Source organism: Equus przewalskii, chromosome 16 (assembly GCF_037783145.1).
Source record: "Equus przewalskii isolate Varuska chromosome 16, EquPr2, whole genome shotgun sequence".
NCBI classification, from domain to species: Eukaryota; Metazoa; Chordata; class Mammalia; order Perissodactyla; family Equidae; genus Equus; species Equus przewalskii.
The window spans coordinates 9,897,530-9,920,826 of record NC_091846.1 but is presented as its reverse complement, the minus strand read 5'-3'; the positions used below and the strand labels follow the sequence as shown (position 1 = coordinate 9,920,826).

Sequence of the window (23,297 nt, the reverse complement as noted above, 5' to 3'; positions counted from 1 at the left end):
AGATAATCACAGTTAACATTTTGGTGAATACCCTTCCGGGTGTATGTGTGTGTGTGTGCTGTGTAAGGATGCTGTACTGTTTACTATCATCATTTCGGTTGAGGAAACAAACTAGTCATTCAACCGTAGCAATAGACCCACAAAAAACTCAACCACCGGCCTAAAACGCATCTCTGCATTTTATTTTAGGAAAACATAAATCTGGTCACAAAATATCTTCAGAAAGCAGGGTAAGTCAAGAAACACACAGAATGGATCTGAATAACAAATCTGAGGCCAGTGCCATTTTTAAAGGGTATCGCTGACACAAAGTTACTTTCTTCCAGGAAAAGCAAGGTTAACTCAAGACGCGAAGCCCAGATGGTCATTAGATTTACAGCAATCTAAAGAGGAGCCGTAGGAGTTGAGTTATGATGATTTAGGTATTGATTAGATGAGAGCACCAACCCTGTATTCAGCAGAGAGTTAGGGAATGAGAAGTAGAGGGGAGATGGTGGTGGTTATCGTCTTTATGTAGTTTTCAAAGTCACTTCCGAAAAAGAGGATGAGATAATAGTTGAATATTCCAGCAAGGGACATGAGGAACAGGAACAGTATGATGCGTTTCCCAAATATGTAGCCGGGTGTGCTAGAAAAGAAGGAAGGAGAAAACTGTAGAAGCAGCACAAATGACACCAATTTAACAAAAAATGTTATCACTTTGAGAGACATGGGGTTTAAATTATAGCTCTCTAACTCAAGAAAGCTCCATTTACTTCATATGAAGGATGGAAGTGTCTTGGCTATTATTAGTCATTGAACATATTTCAACACCAAGCTAAAAGAGCCGGGCCTCAGAGCCCGTCCTCGTTAGGGCTGTGCTGTGCGGCTTCTCCGTGTGCTCCTGACTTCCTGCTGAACTCTGCTCCTTGATGGCGTGAAGGTGGCCCCTTCTGTTGGTCATCGGGCATTCGGACTGGGGGTTAGGAACCCCATCAACTCATTAAGACCCTGTCCGCGGCTGCTCCTCTCCAGGAGCCTCTGTAAGAGCCGTGTTGGCAGCTGTGTGTATAACGCAGGACTTTAAGTGCCTCTATGAGAGAAGTGATGGTTTACATGAGCCAACAAGGGTGGTGGAATCTAAAAGGTGCTTTGGCCTTTGGGGGCTCAATCTGTCTCCTGGGGCTGCCTGAGAATAACTCGCGCTCAGTCTAACGAGAGCCGGGCCCCAGCACTGGAGGACAGGCCCATACATTTTAAGTGAACGGAGGGACAGAGACTTGTTAGCACACTCATATCCTCTCAAGGGCTCTAAATCTTAAGCTGCTTCGGCAGGTCATCAGCTGTGGTCAGGAGGCATGTCCCCAGTGATCTGTGACCACCTAATTGTGCTTGGTGGCTACCCTGGCTTCCTTCCTACTCCGCAGAATCCTTCTGTGACTGTGGTGGCTGGGTCTGTGTGTGCGGCACTCACATGTTTGGAAAGTCCAGTCAAATGACTCGTTAAGGCTGTCAGTAAAGAGCCCAGCAGGAGGATGCTTTGACAATCAGGATTGCTCAAGAATAACCAGTTCCACTAAACAGGTGAGTTAACGCTGCTGAGCCTATCTCTTGTCAAAATCAGGGAGAGCAGAATCTGGCATCCACAGGTTTAACGTTAGAAATTTTATCTTTCTGAAAGGGACCCCAAAGGTTCACAATGTAAGTCATAATTTTCCCATGTCAAGAGTTTGGAAGTCATTCAGCAGTTGAGTATCAACCTCCTTGCTACTCTAAGTGTGGTCCGTGGACCAGCAGCATGGGCATACCCTAGGAGCTTGTCAGTATCGCAGGATCTCAGGTGCCTGCCTGTATCTACCGGATCAGAATCTGCATTTTGACAAGCTCCCTCCAAGACTCGCGGGCACACCAAAGTTTGAGAAGCACTGCTGGCTCACGCCGCCCCTGTTCCTTGGCCAGCCGTGTCCTTCTCTCCTCAGTTTCCTGTTCTCAGTCATGCTCATGAAGTGAGACATTCTCTCTCTTTAGTGGGGGAAAAAAAAGGTGGTCCCCAAAGAGAGTGTTACGGGCTGAACTGTGTCCCCTCCAATTCATATGTTGAAGCTCTCAACCTCAGTCCCTCTGAATGTGACTGTATTTGGAGATGGGGTCTTTAAAGAAGTAATAAGGTAAAATGAGGTCACTAGGGTGGACCCTTCTCAATATGACTGTTGTTCCTATAGGAAGAGAAGGTTTGGACACAGATGACGCACAGAGGGAAGACCGTGTGAAGACACAGGGAGAAGACGGCCACCTACGAACCAAGGAGGGAGGCCTCAGAAGGAACTAAGGCTGCGGGCACCTTGCTCTTGAACTTCCAGCCTCCAGAACTGAGACAATAAATGTCTGTTGTTTAAGCCCACCAGCGTGTGGCACTTTGTTATGGTGGCCCTACAGACTCATACAGAGAGTTACCTGCTAATGCTGGTAAGGAAGTGAAAAGAAAGGAGTCTATTTTTCAGTCAGAGAATAGAAGGTTCAGAGAAATTAAATTGTGAAAAGTCAAATATTGTGGTGGCTCAGATTTATCACATGAATGAGGTCACCATATGCTCATTACAGAAACAAGAAAAAGCGATCTGTGAAGTGTTTCAGAACGTGCTCAAGATAAATCTGCAGTGAAGAATGAAATGGCAGTGCCTACTGAGGAAACAGTGGTATTCTTGAATTTGGGCAGGATTTTCCAAAGGACTCAAGGCACGTCGCCCCAAAAGGAGATGGGTCTACGGTGCTTTAGCTCTTTCCAGGTGGTGCAAAGGGCGTGGGAGGCAAGAACTCAGCACATGCCTGTCACTCAGCACATGTGCAGGGCTAAGTGTGCACGGGGGCCCCAGCCTGGGCACTTCATTAGATGCATCTGTAAGTCTCTTGAGCTTGGAGATGGGCTATGGCCCTGGGAGGTGGGCACGGTGGGCACGGATACAGGCCCTGCCCCAGGCTCAGGCAAAGCCACAGAGAACCTGAAAGGAGGGAGAGCCCAGAGGGAAGAGCGAGGGACCTGGACAGTGCACACAGGGCCTAATTAGACTTTGAGAATCAAGACTTCTCTCTTATTGTTTCCAAAAGTTGAACATAGTTCTCTCTAAATAGGATAGGGAAGGTCAGAATTAAACTATTAAGCATCTGTAGGGACCAGGCGTTTTATATCTGTGACTTCATTTAATTCTCAAAACCATTCTGAGAGGTATTATTAACCTATTTTCCAGCTTCAGAAGGGGGGATACATCAAGGGATGTGCTACCTACCCTCTGGACCAAAAATGACCCGGGAACTTCTGAATGGACAGGGCTAAAGCAACTTCTGGGGAGGAGCAAAGATGATCTTGAGCCCAAGGGAGAAATTCCTGGGGAAGATCTCACCAAGCAGTATCTTCCTCAGTTGGTGAGGCCAAGGACTAAAGCAGATCCCTGGGCATTAGGGCACCAAGGCGTCGGCAGAATCCAACTGTGACACAGCCCAGGGACAAAGGGGGGACACGCAAAAGAGGGGAGTTCACAACAGAAGAGGGTATTAGCAAGTAGTTTCCAAAGGCAGAGCTGAAAATGCCCTGGACCTAGCCGCAGAGCCCCTGGGCTCGCCTCTACCCCGGGCCATGTCTTGGTCTAGATCAGGATTGGCCATTTCATCTAGCAGGTATCATTTCTATGGAGGACAGCTGCGCAGAACTCTGTGCGAAGTATTGTGAGGCTGCATTTGGTCTCGGCAGGAAAGAGCACCACGACTGAACAGTACTGAAGGCCGTGGATGCAGGAGAGGTGAGCAGCATCTGGAACAAGCACAGGTAGTGGGTAAAGGGGCTCATGGGACTTCTTACTACATCTCATGGGGGAGCCCAGGGAGGGATTTAAGAGGTTAGGCCATTGACATGTCAATGAGGTTCAGAGAAATGTGATATTTTTAAGATTTTAAGTCTATATCCTATTGTTTATTTTTGCCACCTCTGTTCATTCTCTAGTAGTGATTATCTTTAAAATGAACAGAGCCTGTGGATAAACGGACAAGCTTTGTCATGCCCTGCAGATCGTCTTGGAATTAAAGCAATTGTGAGATCTCAGGCAAGTGGTGACAGATGAAGAGAAGAACAGTGGCTGGGCCGAATCCCTGAGACTTTGGGGGAGGAAGACGGGGCTGCACAGGGAGCCAACCCAAGGGAACAGAACTCCCTTATTTCATGGACAGACACTCCGCCCCCCTCAACTCTCGACAACAGGCAATTCCCCGGGGAAGGGCAGAATAGAGGTCTTCCAGGGTAAAAGAGAATAAAGAATATCATTAGGAGAGTGGTGATAAGGATGAGAGAGGTAATGGAATTGTGGTTTTGGAGGATAAATAAGAACACCACCAGAGAGGAGTGAAGAAGAGATGAGCACAGGGGAAGAATTGCTGTGAGAAGAGTCATTCTTCTCCTGGCCGCAGCCCTCCATTGAACCACCATAAGTCATTTAGCTTCCCAGGCCCCCAGGTTCTCCAGATGCAGTGCTTTCACCCGTCAACCTCCTGGGATGTCACTGCCTTTGTCACTGCTGAAGGATGCTATCTAAATGGAGAGCCCATTAACCAATAGAGAGGATGCTATTGTAAAAGACAGAGAGGGATGTGAAACTAGACAAGGAAGAAAAATGGTGGGGAAGGCTGGGGTCAGCGTATGGGCGGCAGCCTCCCGGAACCTGTTCCCAGCTCTCGGAGCCCTTCTGGTACATTAAGAATTCTAATCTCTAAGGAACTGGTGGTGTACTATAACTTGAACATTTCTTCTGTAAGTATCATTTATTTTGCTAAAATCCAGATTTCTCAATCCAGGTGTAATGAAAGTATAATTGCTGCTTTGGGGCTTTCTGTCTGGCAACAAGTAGAAGCAATGCAACAGTCACTCTATTCACAGTCTCCATCCATTGCGTGTTATTGCATCTTGTTTTCTCAACATTCTTTCTGCCGGTCCCCAGAAGATCTGTTACTCAAGAGGACTTATCACAAGGTGCAAGCTTTAGTTCTCATTTCTCTGGGCAAACAATGAAATGTTTCACTCACCGGAGGCCTGGAGAAGCCCGACATAGAAAGTCATTCAAGCCCCAGACTCTGAAGGGTGGGAGTAGAGGGTGTGGAGTTGCAAGGAATGCGCAGTGCAGGGTGTTAAAGCATCCTTTGTGGGCCCAACGCTGTGGGGAGGAATTTTTTAATGGGAAAACTAGTGAAGTCCCCCAGCTCTATTTTCAGAGTGCAAGCTGCAAAGTGCAAGGAGAAAAGGATGTGGGAGCCTCGTCAACCTTCAACCTTCACCCTCCCACTCCAAGTGGTCCCCCAGAGCCTTAAATGCTAGGCAGTCTATTGTTGTGAATTATCACGCTTCCTGCTCAAAAAGCATGACTCATTCCATGGTTCTTAAACAGTCCCAGTGGCCTACCTCTGCCTTCTCTCTCCCAGATAGCCCACGAAGTACTTCTGCCTCACGAACAGGTACATCAGCCCAGCAAAGGCGGCAGGAACTAAGCGGAGAAAGGAAAATGCCCATGTCAGTTTCACAGACGCCAAAACACGCCAAGTGAATGCAACATTCATACAGTCGTTATGCAACTAATGTTGGTCACAAAATTGAGCAGAGGCCTCCTGTTCTGACAGTCCGGGCTGATGTGAAGAGCAGCAGAAAGCCTAGGGCTGGAAGAAACCTGAGAACTTGAATAACGGTAATGTTACCTGTATTGTGGTATAGTCGACAAAGTGTTTCACATCCATCATCTAATTAGAACCCCTTCCACATGACCCAGATCATCTTTTCTATTTCCAGACAGAGACCCGGCAGCCCGTGGAAACTTGGGCTCGATTGGGCAGCGGGCTTGTGTAAGACTGTCAGCTGTGAGTGTGGGGGTGAGGAGTGGGAGCGGGACTTGAACCCGGAGCCCAGCTCTAAAGCCGGTTTTCTTAAAAGTATCCCCTTCACCTGTGAGCCCCCACGCAGTGCAATGCTTAACCTTTTCTGGACAATTGCTACCACTCAGAAAAGGCTTCTGGGAAGGAGATTCCCTCTGGATTATAGCCCTGCGAGGAACAGCCACAAGCAGCCCCCAAATAACCCTACGGAGCCCTGAAGGCTTGGAGCGGAGAGTTAGAGAACCCTGTTCCCCCAGGACTACGACGGCCTTGAGCTAATACTTAACTTCGTCCCAAAGGACTGACTGCAGCTTTCCTGCCTCTCAGGAATTACTGTGCGGGGGAAATAGGGGCACAGGCATAAAAGTGCCTTGATAACCTCCTGGCATTATTCAAATACCAAATTAACTGCGTGGACTGAGCACTTTCTACGCCAGGTACTGCCTCAGGCACTTTGGCAACTTGGGTCTCCTGTCCTCCCAGCCATCTGGTAAGGAGCACATTTTTGTCACCATTTGACAGGTGAGGAAATTAGGCCCAAGGAAGTGTGTTTGCCCAAAGTCCCCCACCAGACCAAAAGACCCGTGAGGACAGCTGTGTTCTCTGGGTAATCATCTCTGTGCCTGGCACAGTGCCTGGAAAATATTCACTTTCAAAAAATACTTGTTAAATGAATAAATAAATAAAGGTCAGACAGGTGGGCCAAGGAAGAGAGAATTTGAAACCAGGTCTGTCTGATTTCAAAATGTTATCACCACCACCCATACCATCAACAATAACATTTACTGGACTTCTATCCTTAGGTTGAACTACATATGAAAGTGCCATTTTTGTGAGTATTGGCAGTTTTACGTGGTTTAATCCAACATATGCCAAGTGTCAGGGGCTTGACGCACATTATCTCACTTAATCCAGCAATGAGTGTCCCCAGAATGGCCTCCACTCGTCAGTCCCCAAGACCCATGTTTTATTTTGTCTTGTTTTCTTAAAGACTGGCACTGGAGCTAACATCTGTTGCCAACCTTCTCCTTTTTCTTTCTTTTCCCTGAAGCCCCCCAGTACATAGTTGTATATCCTAGTTGAAGGTCCTTCGACGCCACCTCAGCGTGGCCTAATGTGCACTGGCATGTCCACCCCCAGGATCCGAACTGACAAAACCCTGGGCCACCGAAGTGGAGCACAAGAACTTCACCACTCGGCCACGGGGCCGGCCCCTAAGGCCCATATTTTTTCCACAAGCCCTTGCCTCCCAAAATACTACTATCAAGAGGCAGATAAGAAAAGCGAAGCACAAAAGACATTGCTGTGAGGTTCATCCTATTCTCTGAAAGTCTACAAAATCGTCACAATTCACCTTGGACACAGTTTTTTCTGGTTTGTGTCTCTGCTCTAACTTACCGGCCCGTCCCTGTTTCAGTGAGAACTAGGTTGAACACGAGCTAGTAGAAATCAGGGCTGGAACGTGCTATGCTTGTAGCCCTCACCCAGGGAACAGTGTGTGCCTCTCGTGTGGACTTGGGCTGCTTGGAACACCAGGAGGGGCGTCATGGGTTCAAATCTGGGCTCTAAAATTCTGAAGTGTGAGCAAGCCACTAGGCCGTCTAGGGCTTGGGCTCCTGCTCTGTAAAGCGAAGGGTTGGGGCTAGAATGATCTCCAAGGTCCCTTTCAGCCAAAAACATTCTACAATCTATGATATTCCTAAGAAATGAGGATTATCAAACTGGGTTTACCGAAACGTTTGTCCCCGGGCAATGACAACACTTGTTTGGGCAGGAAATGCACATTTCTGAAACACCTTCAAACTCCCTTTGTGTTTATCTAGCTGGAATAACTCTAGATTCGTCTGCATCAAGTATCATCTCCGACATGGAAGGAATAACTCCTAGCACGAGCATGGTTTGACTTGATTTTTCAAGTAACGCCAGACACGTTTCTTATTTAGCTCAGGATAGAAAGTGGAAAATAAATAGTGAGCTTACTGACAGCCTTATGGAGCACAGAAGGAGGCCGAGTGGTGTCCCTGAGGTGGTTTCTGCTGCCATCCCTCACCTCTGTTCTCTGTCACTGAACTTTATTCTTTTCCTCATGGCACTGCTCACTCATGGCATGAATTTATCCATTCACTTGTTTTCTGTGGTTCATCTCGCCAACTGCTGTGTGCTCACCACCATCTCTTTTTAGTTACCACTGTGTATCCAAGCGCAGGGCTTGTCACATAGTAGGTGTACAATGTATATATATTATATAGATGAGTAAGGTAAAAGGATATTTGTGAAAAATACAGGATGTAGCCCAAAAGACCTGGGCTCTCATCCTGGCTCTGTTATTCACGTCGAGCAACCTTGAACACGTTACTTGACCTCCCTGAACCGAAGTGTCCTCAAGGACAACAGAGGGGAGTACTATCCACTCTACCTGCTTTATAAAGTGGGAGAAGATGATGGGATTAAATGGTTCATCAGAGGCCACTGGTGGCCTTTTCTTACGCGCCCTGCTGGATCTCAGTGTGGAAGCTGGCCAGGTCATGCCAGGTCTCCACCAGACATAGTGCCAATCTCCAAAGGGGACCAAAAAAAATGATTCTGGTTTCCATTTACGTTTTAATCAACTCTGGGAATCAACTTGCTCAAGTCAAGACTGTGGGTTGCTGATAACCCTCAGACCTGGAGACCAGCCTGTGGCTCTGCGGACACAGCTCAGAGGAGGACTGTCACGCCAGAAGCTTATTAGCAGAAGAGCCAAGTGACAGTAGTCCCAGAATAGATCCCTCAGGCACTCTCATTTATAATGCCCTTGTATCTGAGCTAACACTGCTTAAGGATTCTGAGTCACATTTAGCTTTAAACCACCCTGTCAGTGCAGCCGCCCTCAACCAGCCGCCGGGGAGCAAGCATTAGCAATGCATTATCGCACCCGCTCTGCGCGGGCACAAAGCGTGCCTGAAACGCGACCTCCCCGGGATTCTCACCTCTCCGGAGCTTCCCGGATCCGAGCTGGAGGTCAGGCAAAGTCTTTTCAACAAAAAGCCTGCGCTCGAACCTCCCTCCTCAGGATGCATGTTTCAGAAAGAAACACACAAAGAGAAGGCTGAGTTACCTTGGCTGCAGAGTAGAACCTCCCTCCTCAGGATGCATGTTTCAGAAAGAAACACACAAAGAGAAGGCTGAGTTACCTTGGCTGCAGAGTAGCCCGGCGCTCCAGAGCATGACAAGGAAAGTGGGGTACGCGTCTACACAGTTTTGGCTACAGAATAAATAAATAAGGAGAAGAAAAATCAGAAGACATGTTACCACAATGTAGTCTGAAAAATACCTGAAACCCCAAGCTGATAATCACCATGGCACATGGAGCATGAACCTCATTCATAACTCCACTTACATCCACCCTGTAAGATGTGGCAGCCAGCCGCCACGTCAGAAACAGACAGTGGTGCACAGCCAACACACGTTCAGAATCCATTTACTCTTTTCCTCTGTGAAGCCTGTCGGAGACTTGCTTTCCTGATGGATTTGCTCTAGCAAGGTTCCTGCTCCTGGCTGTGCCAGAGTGCCTCTTGGAATTGAAAAGCAAGCAACGCAGACACCAGGGTTGTGGTGGCAGCCCGGGTAGGGGTGGCAGGGGGGAAGAGCTCAACGAAGGAAACCTCTGTGTCAGACACACAGGTCAGCTCAGACACGCAGACCAGGCTGAGGAAGGAAGAGTGAGATCCAAGCAGTAAAGAAAGCAGGGTTGATTTAGAAAAGCTGATACTCCGAAAGTTATCTTGCTAGTAGTCATGGCTGCGTGTGGTGGAGGGGTTCTCAGTCTACGCCTGGCCCCATGCTGCTGTGGTACTCTTTCGTCTCCTTGAAACTCACTGCGGTCTTGAGGGTGCACATGGTGGCTGTGTGAGTTTCCTGTGGCTGCTGTAACAAGTAGCCACAGACTCAGTCGTTAAAACAAGACAAATTTGTTATCTGGAGTTCGAAGTCTGAAATGGGTCTCGTTGGGTTAACATCAAGGTGTCAGCATGCCTTCATTCCTTCTGCAGACACCAGGGAAGAATCCATTTTCTTGCCTTTCCCAACTTCTAGAGATCACCTGCATTCCTCGGCTCGTGACCCACTTCCAACCTCAAAGCCAGTAATGGCCAATCAAGTCTTTCATATATTGAATCGCTTTGACACCAACTCTTCTGCCTCCTTCTTCCACATTTAAATGACCCTTGTGGTTACATTGGTTTCTAGCCAGATAATCCAGGATAATCTCTTCATCTTAAAGTCAACTGGTTAGCAACCTCAATTCCCCCTTGCCATGAAGCATAATCTATTCTTGGGTTCCGGGGACTCGGATGTGAACATCTTTGCAGGGGTCATTAGTCTGCCTACCACAATTACTCTCATGTCTCAAACAAGAAACTGAGGTTTGGAGAAGTTGAATAACTTTGCCAGGGTCACCCAGCTTTGGAGTAGAAAGCCGGGATTCACACGCTGGTCAGTCTAACTCTAAAACCAGGTCTGTTACTTCTTCGACTATACTAAACTAAATAGCGAGTGTCCTCTTGAGGAGTTATCAGTCTAGATCAGGACAAGCAATAAGCACATCCATGGAGAAACAACATGAAACATGGAGGCATGCAAGGATTTGGGGAAATGCAATAGAAGAAGGGAAAGGGTACAGGACCAGGACTTCACCCCTGAGACCTGACCTTAACCAGCTATTTGTCGTTGGCAAAACAATCTCTCTGGATTTAGTTTCCTTACCTGTAAAACTAAGAGACTGATCATTAACAACTAAGATCCACTTAAGCTCTAAGAGTCGAGGGTCTGATGTACTGTATAAGGCCACATATCGACAGTATATTTACAAATGTTAACCAGTGTCCTGACAAATTATTATTATTCCAAATTTTCTTTTATGGGGAGTTTTGTGTCATTTTTTCTGTAAAACAAAACCGATAAACCCATTTTGGTTCTCATTCCTTGAGGTCTGACTATGAGCTACTCCCCAGGTCTCGCAACAAATCCCTGTGCTACCCTACTTTGATGCACCACGCTATCAACATTTTTATGGAGAAAAGGACTCGTTGCTATTTTTGCTTTCTCCACCTTTGCGAATAAGATATAGAGGCACTTAAATTAATGTTTCATTAGTTAGTTTGGGTTTATTTAAAATAAGTAAATATCAGTAATAATAGCAATAGTGTCAATACTAATCAATAGAATCAATGTAGCTCTATCACTTTCAAATAATTTGACAAGTCCCTGCTACTTGGAACTGAGTCCAGAATGGATTCTGAGAGGTGCAGGGGAGAAGGGACATCAGGGTGGCGTTTCCCAAAATGCATTTTGTGAAACACTAAGCCCTTGATATGCTCTGCAAAAAAAAAGTGGAGGGATCTTTAGTTAAACAAGACTTTCCCTTCTTGGAGAACCAAGAATGACAGTGTCCCTTGGTAGATTAAAGGTTCTCAAGTCTTGCTGTACAGAATTTGTTCTTCCCTGTGACACTTGTTAACAGCCCACGAACTTGCAATCTACAGGACACATTTGAGAAAATTACACATCTCCAGAGACCCATCACTCTGTAACCTGCATTTACCTGCACTCATGGGGAAGAATCTTGGGTCAGCTAACCAGGATTTTTCTCCAAAAGTCAAACTTTGACTGCTCTAGCCATGCTCACCAGCTGGGAACGGGGCTTTGAACTGCGTTTTATACACATGAACAGAGAGTCGAGGTCGAGATCCCTTTTATCTCTCAAACCCTGACTCAGCTCTGCCCTAGTGGGAGATGGGGGGTGGGGCAGACCATTAACCAAGCCCAAGTCTCAGCTGATGGCCACACCTGGCTGGGATGTCTGTTTATCAACCACCCCCAATATCTTGAATTGTCTGTTTCAGTCAACAGTCATAATTTATGCTGAAAAATCTGCATCAGGCTTTTCAATCCACCAGCGTCATTTATCCTTTATGCTAGTTTTCCTTTATGGCCACAGTCTCTAAACATTTATGATCCCACACCCTATCAACCAAGAGTTTTGATTACGCAACCCCATGACAGGTATGTCTATGTATATATTATCTACACACACAACTCTTGACCTGTATATTAAAAACAAGTAAAGCTTAATTTCTTATTCTTTAGACAGCAAGATTAAATACATGTTCTTTTCTTCTTGCCCCTCCACAGCTCATCTTGCACCCCTCTTTGGTGCTTTCGGAGGCCCCTGGTGAAGCTATTGCTGGGGACCTACTTCTACTAGATGAACACTGTGCCCATCCCCCCGACCCCCAGCAGCTTCCTGGCAGAGGCAACCAGACTGGGGCCTCTGGCTTTGGGCAGCGTGCACTGAGCTGCCGCCTTGATCTGAGCAGCCCCTTTACCACCTGCCACAGGGGCATCTGCAGCCCCATAGGCTGCGTCAGGAAGGAAGTGGTCTTTGTAACAGAACCACAGCAGCGTCGGGACAACCTTATCTTACAGAAAATTCTCCTCTCCCCCCACCTAGTTCCTACCTCTCCACAACTCACTCTCCTCCCCTCATTCTTCTCCTTCCTCTCTCATGGGGGTTAGGTGGGAAAGACATGTGGGTTTTGGGAGCCGGGCTGCAGCACCCGGGGGGGGGGGGTGGGGACCTCTGGGTAGCACCAATCACCCACCACTCTGCTGTAGCTCCTTCTTACCTCAGGAACCCCACAGCATTGCAGACCTTCCAAACCACCCTTCCAAGTGATGCAGCGCAACCGCCACCAAACGGCGCTTCTGCAATCCGGAGGCTGCGGGGGGGCCAGGTCAGGCACGGCGGCTTCATAGAAGCCAGCCAGTTCACCCGTGGGAGAAATGGCAGAAACTAGACGGCCTGGCCTGCTCTGTTTCCTCTTCATTGCTGGCAAAATGGAAACCTAACTTCTCGCAGGGACAGTGAAATTCCACCGCACGGCCGCCCTGCCCAACTTCTCCAAAATGGACAAGCTGGGGAGTTCCTAAGAACAAGGTGGAACTGGTGAGAAGGCGGTGATCTGGGGGGAATAAGCTTCTCTTTCCAAATTGGTAGAAGAGTATTAATGTTTTCTTTGGATTCCATTTTCAGAGAGGTGTTGATGTTGCCCTAATCAAAGATGCCTTCTTGCACCTCTTGCACACAGGTGGGTCTCCAGAGAGCTCTCGTATGTTCCCCTCAGATGTCACCAGAGGTTGATAGCACCTTACATGCTCTTCCTCTCATAGGAAAGACAAGCCCATGTGTCTTTCCCACTTTCTCTACCCTCCTTTAAATGGATCTAAAATACCTTAAATCACATCTTTAAACTTCTTCAGTTGATTCTGAGAACTCATACACTGAAGGCTCAAATGTTAAAATAGAAATCTCCCTGTGGGTAGTTCAGGAAAGGATTCCTTGAAATCAGACTGCCGGAATAACCCTGCACAGGAGCGCTCGGCATAAGGGAGCGGGACCCAGAGCAGGCGGGGTGGGCTCTAGAGAAAGGGGTCTGCATGGGGCGCCCTGGGGGCCGTGAGGACCCAAGGGCAGCCTGAAGCACTGAGCCCAAAAGGCAACGGTCCCAGAGAGGGTAAGGAGACCAGGAAATTAGCCTGTGATGATCCTGCAATGCATCCGAGAGTTGTTCGGACCAAGTATGCAGCAGTTTAGAAGCTGCGGGACAAAAGGGGCCGATGACGAAAAGTGGCAATGGAGACATCTTCCCCATACCCACACCTCATTGAAAAAATAAAAACTACCTAGACGAGGAAAAGGACTGAAGACAAAGCATGGTGGTGAGGGTGATGAAGCCCTGTCCAGTCGAGATCCCTTGAAGTCAGTTCAACTTACAGGAAGCCAATGGTACCCCTGAGCGTGGCCCCTTCCTCTCAGCTGCTCCCACAGAGCCAGCAGGGCACAGAGCCCCGACCCTGCAGTGTGAGTCCTCATCCCTGAGTCTGCTTGTCCTGTCCTTGCCGTTCTAAAAGTACTGCTCTTATGTGGCCGTGACTCTCCCTTTGAAAGGATCTCTGGGCACACCGCTGAGCAGAGACCGAAGGCCAGCTCCCTCCCTAGCTCACAGCTGAAGCCCACCTTTCTGACAGGCCTCTAGCCACAGGCACAGGGAAGCCGGCAGACAGGCCACTGGCATGAACACTCTATTTAAATGCATTCTGCATAGAGGAAAAACGAGTGTTTGATTAACATCCATTCGAATTTGCATCCCAAATAGCATCCATCTCCTTCACAAGCTGTTCAGGTACTTTCAAACAGCGTTTTTATTCAAAAGTAAGGAATGAGAGGGGGGACGCAGTTGCATAATTTCCCCATTCTTTCCGTTCTTGTTCTGGTTGCTCAAGGAGACCCGGTGTTATGAAACCTACTGGCGTCGCCTCCAGTCTTTCACCAAGAGGAACGCGAAGGGGCAGTGAGTTGAAGGCTGCTGCCAGCACGTCCTCCTTGTGGCTCCTGAAGCCAGCAGATGAGTAATGCTGGTTTCATGGTGGTACCTCTGGGCGAACCCCGCAGGAAATTGGTCAATTCCATGACTGAAGGACCGGTTCAGAGGCTTTCGGGAGCAGGGGGAGCTGTGGTGATCTTACCTCCCCTCACCTCCCATATCCTCACTTCCTTTCTTGTAACACTAGCTCTTACTAAGATGATAAAGGGTGTCCACAAGCCCTCCCAGGTGAAGTTCAACCTTCCCAGAGAACCCCACCCCCTGGTATTCTGGAGGTTATCCAGACGGACAGGTGGCCTTGAGGATGGTCATCACTCCAGCAGGGAGGCCCCTGTGCCCATGCCCTCACTCTGTTAGCCAGCAGCGTCAGGGTTTGGACTCACTTGGCAGTGTAGACCCGCTCAAAGGCAAGTGTTCCCGTCCTCTGGAAGCTCCGCCCATTCTGAGTCTTGCTTTCGTGTTCCACCTTGTGGGCGAAGAACCCTGCCAGACGGAAACGTTTGGATTTGGGTTACAACGGGCGTGTTCATGAGCCTGTTATCCTGTCATTTACTAGAATGTTAAATGTTTCCTTGACTTGACCTCCAAACAGCCTTAAATGTACTCCATCAAACGTCAAAAGTTTATTTAGCAGCTATTTCCTACTAATTACTGCATTTGGTGTTGGTGATGCAATGGTGAGCAAGACATAGTCCCCATTTTCTCAGATCTTACAGTTGAAGGAAGTAGACAAACAAGTAGATCAGAAATTACACTACAGTGATTCTTGCCAAGATGAGATTGGGTGAGAACACAGTGCTATCAAGGGTCAAAGGAAGCAACTGAAATAGTGTGTTGGTCACAGAAGGATTCCTAGAAGAAGTGATATCTTATTCTGAAGAGCAAGTAGGAATTAGCCAAGCACATGGAGGGGGCAGGGGACAACAGAGGAGACGACTTCACTTTCGTGGAATGGAATACGCAAAAGTCCAGGCGCAAGAACTGTCTGCAGTTCAGTATGTCCAGCTTACAGGGTGGGTGGGGGCAGAAGGGGGAGTAGAACCCTGTAGAATTACAAACAAGGCCAAAGAGGTAGGTGGTGAATTGTTCTTTCAATGACATTTATCTATTTCCACTTGCCATGTGCCAGACACTTAGCTTGCATCCAAGAACAAAACACACCAAGAGCCTTGGCCTGAGGAGCTTATGTTCTGGCGAGGGTAGAAGAGGAGACAGACCATACACAGTAAACAAAATACATAAATTAAAATTACACAGTGCCAAGTTATGGACAAAAGGGAAAGTGGAGCATAAGAGGCTGTTGGAAGTGCTTGATGGGAGGGACACAGTGAGCCTCAATGAGAAGACAACAAGGGAACCAAGGCTTGAAGATGGTTGAGAAGTGCCCTCTGGGTTTAGCAGCGTGACAGTGACCTTGAGAGCCATGTTAAGAAATTCAGAATTTATTTCCATCTTGAGAGCAACAAGGAGTTATAGACAGCCGTAAGCTGAGGAATGGCATCATCAGAAAGCCACTCTGTCTTCAGTGTGGTGAGTGTTTAGAGGGGTGAGACCCAGGGCAGAGGGAAAAGATAGGAGGGAGCTGATTAGGGTGAAGGCTGTGGGCTGTGGGGTGTCAGAGACACCAAGGAGACGGAACCCGGTGGGTTTGTCTATGGCTTGGACAGTGAGGGTGGAGAATGAGGGTCTTTCTATTTTACTCCTTTACTCCTGTTTCAAGAGGGAAAAAGGGAAAAGTGTGATTTTCAGGGATCCACTCACAAGGTCCCTTTTTATCAACTTCATATTAGCCTCCTCAGAAAGACGTGAAAAGATGCCTTATCAATTGTGTAAATGAGTAAAAGCCTCTCATGGTTTTCTTTTTTGCAAAAGTACCTTCCTTTCGGAGAAGCGTGCCCATCTGGGGCACGGCTGTAGGGCTGGCTTGTATGAGTGGGTCTACCACCCTCCAGTCACTTCGGGAGGCACTCAACACACATTCTCTTATAGGGCCTGCCACCAACCCAAGAGTGAAGAGAGCAGCACTGTCCCCACCTTACAGACAGGGACACAGCGGCTCAGTGATGTAAAATAACCTCTCTGAGTCACTCCGTTGGAGCAGTGAAGCTGGGGATTGAAACCCAGGTGGGCCTGAGGATGTTTTTCTGCTCTCACTGTCACATCGAAGCTCGCCGCTCGCTCCATCGGCTACCCCGAATTTAAGCACACATCTGTCCGTTCTGAATGTCTCTTCTTACCACAGAATATAACAGAAAACTCTGATCATTGTCTTTCCAGAACCCAAGGTGATGTCCCTTGCCTCTGAACATGTAAACAGGGAGCATGTTAAGTAAGTCAAAGGTTATTTCTGCAACCAGCAGCACAGCTTGGCGGTACTTCTCTGAGTCTGCCTTTCTTCTTCCTCTCCCTGCTCAGAAACACAAACTCCTTCCTCTTTTCCAAAGGTTGGCCTCTACCTGTGACCCTGACTCCGTTCCTGCCACTCTCTTCAGCTCTCTGTTTCATCAGTATTTTCCCCATTTCCTGACCCGACAGTCTTTTTCTCCTCCTTCTCTGTACCCTAGAAATACACTCAGATCTTTCCTACCCTTAAAACCAAACAAGAACAAGCCTCCTTCAGTCCCATCCTACTCGGTGTTCTACTCAGCTCCACCTCTCCTTCCTTCTAAGCGAAACTTGAAAGAGTTGGGCTACCCTTGTGCACTCCTCACCCCCCACTCACAGCCCAACCTCTTGTTATCCTCGACTGTGTTACAGACACTATGCGTGCAAAGACGACTAACACACTCATCACGGCTAGCTGCTGACATCAGGTCCAACCAGAGACAGACACAGAGAGAGAAGGCTGCAAACTGTCACTATGCATCCTGCAGAATCTACCACAGACGAGAATGCACCACGTGCTGGGCGCTGCTGGCTGCGTCACCCGTGTGGTCTCACGCAAGACCTTCATCCACCTCACACGGAAGTCACTGACAGCTCCACTCCTCAGCTGAGGAAGCTGAGGGTCAGAGAAGTTAAATAACTTTCTCAGGATCACACAAAAAGATCTTGAGATTTCAGTTAACCACAAAGTTACTATGAGCCAGGAGTGTGATACAAGTCCTCTAAAGAATAACTCATACTTAGATTATTTTAATAGAATTGGTGCCTGGATCTCAGGAACAGTTTCCCTGCACAGAAAACACCTACCTGCGTCTTAGAAAGAACACGGCAAGATGGACAGGGGGAACCCAAGACTGGGGACTCTGGAAACCAAGTCGTTTGAGAAATGAGATGCCTGAAGAAGGGATGTTACAGCTGACTTTGTACAATAGAAGCAGCAGGCATAGTCTAAGGTTTTCCAGAGAACAGAAACAGGACCGCTGGGTAGAAGTTACAGGGGAGCAGATCTCAGCTCAGTACAGGAAAGAACGACTTGGGTAGTGAGCGCTTGAATGAATCTGAGGTGATATATGTAGTGTAAGCGCCTACTCTTTAGAGTAGGTTTGAATGCCAGTTTCACCACTACTGGCTCTAGGACCTTCAACCAATGGTCTAGCCTCTCTAAGCCCCACTTTGCCTATCTGTAAAATAGGATTAATAGTATATAGTTCATAGGGTGCAAAGACTAAATGAGATGCATCTATCTACACCCCCTGAGAAACCAGGCGTTGGCAGTTCTGGTCCAGGTTTCCTGGAACCATGTATTTTAACCTTGTTCTGCATTTCCAAATCTGCCTTCTGCTGGACCAAGCTGGGAGACGGCCACAATTTCAAAGATCTTGTTGACTAAAGAATGTTTGAGAGGCAGAGGGGGAAGTTCCCGAGGCGGGCGGGGCCCTGGCCTCTCCAGGGGAAGCAGGCTCGCACAGTATACTGAGAGCACAGAGCCCCAGACCCGCACGGACACGTGCGGACTGCTCCGCCTTGTCTTGGGACAAAGAGAAAGCGTGCAGTGCCTGGCAACAACATGCAAATATTTCTTAAAACTAACAGGAAAGGTTTGGAATGCTCTTTGGGGGATAGGGGGAGAAAAGCACCGTTTTTGCATATATTCTGAACCCTATAAGGTAGATCCATGGTTTCAACACTCAGGTTAATTAGCATTGCAAAGAGAGGCTCTGGACATAACATTTGGACCTTTGTGTTGGCCTAAAAACTCATGGTGAAAACAAGCAGCGATGTTATCGCCTAAGTAATTTGAATTTTTCTTGTTCCTCTACATGGACACATTTGACTGTTACAAACAAAAAGCCCTCACATGGTGACCTCAGTATCGCACGGGAGGCCTGGTCTCTGCCTCAGAGGGGAGCACAGCTTATCCTGAGCCCCTGAGGGGGTATGCAAGGGCTCCTTCTGTAGCTTCAAAAGGGCAGCAGCCTGTCCCTTCTCGAAGCACCAGGGGACAGCACTGAGTAAAGTCACTCTGCCCACATGTTGTCCTAGCTGCTCATGGAGGTCTGGGGAGGGACAGAGGCTGTGATGTGGGGGCCATGCTGTCGACACCGCTAAATATGCACCCCAGGCATCTGTCTACCCAGCATGAAGAAGTCTCCAGCCCAAAACAGTAGTTCCGCGCTGGTCCATGCTTGTCTGTCCCCACCGGCAAACCTCCATCCCATCAGTTTGTGGAACCGTTAGCGAGGCGGCTGTGTTCTGTCATTATCTATCTGAAATGGCCTGGCAAAAGGCAAGGCCTTTCGATTGTGGCTAGTAACACTCAGACATTTGCCCATCTATAATCTCTCCTCCCCACCTCGCACCAAAGACTAAGACTTAATCCCATCTGCTGAAAATAATTAGAAATCTCACCATCCACCTCAAGTCCGCTCAGGGCTTGCTATGCCACTGCGGAAAAGCCCAGCACCCGCTCCACAGAGCAGAGCCAGGCCCTGGTGCGTCTCAGCTGGGAGAGATGAAGAGACTGTTCCCACTTCAAGACCCTGCAGCTTCCCCCTCAGCTCTGATCAGAGAGGGAGAACTCAAACCTCCCAGCTGAGCTCGCCCCATCGGCACAGGTGGGTGAGAGGGCACTGGGGTCCCGTCTACTGACACTGGTCAGCTATATTGATGGGTACAAGGAGAGGGCCAGAAGGGAGGCCCTACACAGAGCTGAACCATCATTGCCCACCCCCACAGGGACCGAGGGGTCGTTGCAGGCTTCTTGCTGACGTCGCCTGCCCATCTTTTCCCACTACCCCTTCCTTTCCTGGGAGGCCTGGACCATAGCTGTCCTGGTCACTGCTGTATCCCCATGTGCCCGGGACACTGCCTGGCCCGGAGAGGGGTCCCTGCAGGGATATGCAGGTTGAATGAATGAACCCCTTGCCAATTTACAACATCAAGGGAGCCCAGGCCTGGTGCCTGCATAAAATAGCGGTGGCTTGAGGACATGGCAGCCCAAAGAATCCATTTGTTCCCTCTCCGAGCCGCAATTCTATTGTGTGTGATACAGTATGAAAATGTTGGGGTCAGCAAGCTGCGAAGTGTTGTTCCATATACGAAACCTACTCAAAGTATGCAAAGTTGGGCCTCTCTGGAACGAGGAGGCCAAGGGGAAGCCAACCAGCAGCCTCTGTCCACCTTCAAGTTGGGGGAAAATATTCAGAATATTCCAAATTGATTAAATACTCAAATTTCCAAAGTGTGACAGTGTGTAAATATTCAGTTATTACCATTAAGTTCCAGAGCTGCCCTTAGTAATTACTCTCCTTTTTCCTCTGTCTTAATAAACTGCAAAATATAAAGCCACTGGAGAGACTTATAAAAAGAGTCTGTGGGGGCCGGCTCAGTGGCATAGTGGTCAAGTTCATGTGTTCTGCTCCAGTGGCCCAGGGTTCGAAGGTTCAGATCCTGGCCTTGGACCTAGCACCGTTTGTCAAGACATACTGTGGCAGCATCCCACATAAAATACAGGAGGATTGGCAAAGATGTTAGCTCAAGGCCAATCTTCCTCACACACACACATAAAAAGAGTCTGTGGCAGTCCTAACTCAGAACTTTAAGGAACTTTACACAGTCCTGCTTTTTTTAGGTGTGGCTACCTTGCTTGGTTTTTTTAGTGACAGCTGGGTTAACGGAAATGCAAATCCCAAAGAAGATTTTCCCTCTCTCTCTCTTTATGTAAGTATATAAAGCATATGAAAAATGCTTCAAAAAGCATACAGTGCTAGAGAAAAAAGAAAGTATTACAAAGAACATGTTTATTCAAAAGAAAAAAAGCAATACAGAGGTAAAATAATGATAAGGTGATTTCCCCCTCAAACTCCCCAAATTCACTTTTTTTTCCAGCCTCCCTGTGACAGGTCACCACAGTGGCACTCAAGTCAGCCCAGCTGCCCTCAGTAAAGCCCAGTGTCTGAGTGAACATAGATCTCACTTCCCTGCCAAGGCTTCTTGCCTTCCGCCCCATCTCTGGCCACAATAATTAATAAAGATGCTGATTGCAGACACCTCAGTGAGGGCCTCTGGAAAGCCTCCAGGTTGCTGCCCTGGCTCTGCAAAGGTAATTAGTCATCACCACGCAAGTGAAAGAAAGGCCAGGAGAGGGAAAATTCCAAACTCATGCAGAAGTGCACACACCCTAGACAGTCAAATAAAAAGAAACACATACAGATAAGGCAAAAGTGCGTGCGAGCACGCATACACACACAGAGAACTGTGTAAGCCTGAATTACAAACAACCAGCAAATAAAATCTGCCCTGTGTTCCCCCCCGAGTGAGGGGCTTCCCTTACCATTCTGGATCACGCTAATGAGGGTGACGATGGCCAGCAGGACAACATTGCCCACGGTTTCTTGATCCATGTTCGCTCCAGGCTCCCCGCAGTGAGGACTGCTCCAGCTCCGTGCCACCCCAGGCCTGCACTGTGCAGGAAGGGGAAGTGAGGGCCTGCACTCTCTCTTTCTTCATTAGAATTTCCGAAGGTCCCAGCACAATTACACAGTGCGCCTTCTTCTTCTTTTTTTTTTTAACTAGCCACCAAAGGTCCTTCAGCACAACCTGCCAGGAGAAGCAGGGCTAGGAACAGGAACAGGAAAGGAAGAAAAAATTAAGCTTGTTTTTTATTTGTAGAGCACCAAAAAGATCTGTATCTGAGTACTATCTTTCTTTCCTTGAATTTCCGGGGAAAAAAATGAATACTTTACACGTGGCAGAGTCCAGAGCAGCAGCCTGATAATAAAGCCTGGATGAATGAATGAACGAATGATGATGAGGGGCGAAAGCTGTTGGCTCCATTTCTACAGGAAAAAGGCAACAAGAGAATTAAAACTAAACCAAAGAATTTAGATAAGGGGCAGAAATGGAGCTGCAGATGACCCCGAAGGAAAACTTCCAAACAGGATGGCTGGTTAAACACCGCAGCCAATTCTCTGAGGTCTTCGTTGAGAAACCTTCCCTGGAATCTTCTCAGCATCATAAGAGGAGAGAGAAGGTGTCGGAGTGGACCTGCTGGGGGTCCAGGCGGGTAGGTGGTCTCCTGGCATCCTACAGGACAGCTTTCTCCGTGTAAATGCAACACCTTGGAAGTTACATAGAAAACACAAGATTCTTGCCATCCTCATCCCAAACGAACAACTCTTTGGCAGTGGTAAGAGGAGCTTTTCTCAAAATCTCACTCTGAAAGAAAATGTTGGCCACTATATTTCGTGGCAGTGGGGAGCTGCATCTCAGTGTGGGAGAGGACAGCATGCAGAGAAGACAGCCAGCCTCACATCTTAGAGGAGGGGCAGAGGCCAGCTCGAGTGTCCTCGGTTCAGCTTAGAAATCGGTCCATGGAGGAGCTTGGATTTGCAGAGGCCGGAAACAAAGGCAGTCCAGGCCGGTCACGACACTCTTGATACTCTCTTAGTCCCTGGAGCACTCTGCAAAGTGTGGAGTTACGACAAGATTGGTTAAGGGCTCAGCATCAGCAAGATTTGTGTATTCACCTTAATGAGATCTCATTTGTGGGGACAAGTTTGGTAAGTGACAGGAACACTTAGGTCCCAGTAGACAAGGAGTCTGGCATCCATAAACAGCCCTTCTAATACTCATGATATCTTAGTAACAATGCATCAGAAGTGAAGGCCAGTCACCTTAAAAGGTACTCCAGCTGCAGACAATAGAAACTTAGCTAGGACTCGCTTGGGCAGAAAGGGAAATTTATCGGCTCAAAGAAACCAAGGAACTGAACAACTAGAAGTTGAAAAGAGCAAAGATGAGGTTGGGCCCGGGAGCTAGGCGGTTTTCTCTCTCTCCCTCAAATGTAGCCCTCAGATGGAGTTCTCGCTCTCAGTCTCTCTTTCTCAACTTTCTCTTACTTATGAGCTTTGAACTCTCTGCAGACCACTTTTCTCCACACAGTGCAAAATACGCCACCTCCAATTCTGGAGTTTTACATCTCACAGCTCCTGTCACCTGTAAAGGACTGACTTCTCCCGATAAACTTTTAGGACAATCTCATTGGTCCAGGCTGGTCATATATCCATTTCTAGGACAATCAGACGGCAGGAAAATGACAGAACCTGGCAGTTTCCACAGTTCTCATATGGTTGAGGAAGACGGTTCCCAGAAGAAAGATTGGGGGTGCCAAGAGTGCTGGGTATATCAACTATCATGCTGTGACAGTCCACTACTTATTTTTGTTGTTAGTGCCATCAAGTCAATTCCAACTCCTAGCGACCCTGTGAACAGCAGAGCAGAACCCTGGCCAGTCTTTTTGCTCCCGCCTCTCACCTCGCGGCTCTGTATCAGACAGTGCTCCGCTGCTGTTCACAGGGTTTTCATGGCCAATTTTTTCAGAAGTCGGTGCCCAGGTCCTTCTTTCTAGTCTGTCTTAGTCTGGAAGCTCAGCTGAAAACCTGTCCCCCGTGGCTGAACCTGCTGGTAGCTGAAATCCTCGTGGCACAGCTTTCCTCATCACAGCAGCACTCAGCGACCACAGCAGGACAGCTGACAGACAGATGGGTGGTGTGGTTTCCTGACTGGGAACCACCAAAGCTGGCTGTTTATAATCCCAGGTTAAAA

General features: G+C 48.0%; 1 protein-coding gene across 6 annotated transcripts; it reads right to left on the bottom strand.

Moving 5' to 3' along the window:
• Nucleotides 1-161: 161 nt before the first annotated feature.
• ALOX5AP (arachidonate 5-lipoxygenase activating protein) lies at nucleotides 162-23,210 on the bottom strand. Of its 6 annotated transcripts, XM_070577923.1 has the most exons (7): nucleotides 21,025-23,169; nucleotides 14,690-14,789; nucleotides 9,057-9,127; nucleotides 8,853-8,930; nucleotides 5,420-5,501; nucleotides 5,047-5,174; nucleotides 162-628 (listed from the first exon to the last, which is right to left on the bottom strand). In XM_070577923.1, exons 1-6 carry the CDS (start codon nucleotides 21,092-21,094, stop codon nucleotides 5,081-5,083), a joined length of 495 nt encoding a protein of 164 aa, XP_070434024.1. In that variant the 5' UTR covers nucleotides 21,095-23,169; the 3' UTR covers nucleotides 162-628; nucleotides 5,047-5,080. The 6 variants fall into 6 exon arrangements, with proteins under 6 accessions (XP_070434024.1, XP_070434025.1, XP_070434023.1 ...); XM_070577924.1 differs by lacking the exons at nucleotides 5,047-5,174; nucleotides 8,853-8,930 and having other exon boundaries at nucleotides 21,025-22,153; nucleotides 23,007-23,210; XM_070577922.1 differs by lacking the exon at nucleotides 5,047-5,174.
• Between the last annotated feature and the right edge of the window lie 87 nt (nucleotides 23,211-23,297).

Bases quoted from the DNA above. Each gene is read 5' to 3' on its own strand.
- ALOX5AP (XM_070577922.1), bottom strand. From the start codon at position 21,094: ATGGATCAAGAAACCGTGGGCAATGTTGTCCTGCTGGCCATCGTCACC. The intron at 14,790-21,024 runs GTAAGGGAAGCC...TCCGTCTGGCAG, and splicing joins CATTAGCGTGATCCAGAATG to GGTTCTTCGCCCACAAGGTG. The intron at 629-5,419 runs GTAGGCCACTGG...CTTCTTTTCTAG, and splicing joins CTGGGAGAGAGAAGGCAGAG to CACACCCGGCTACATATTTG.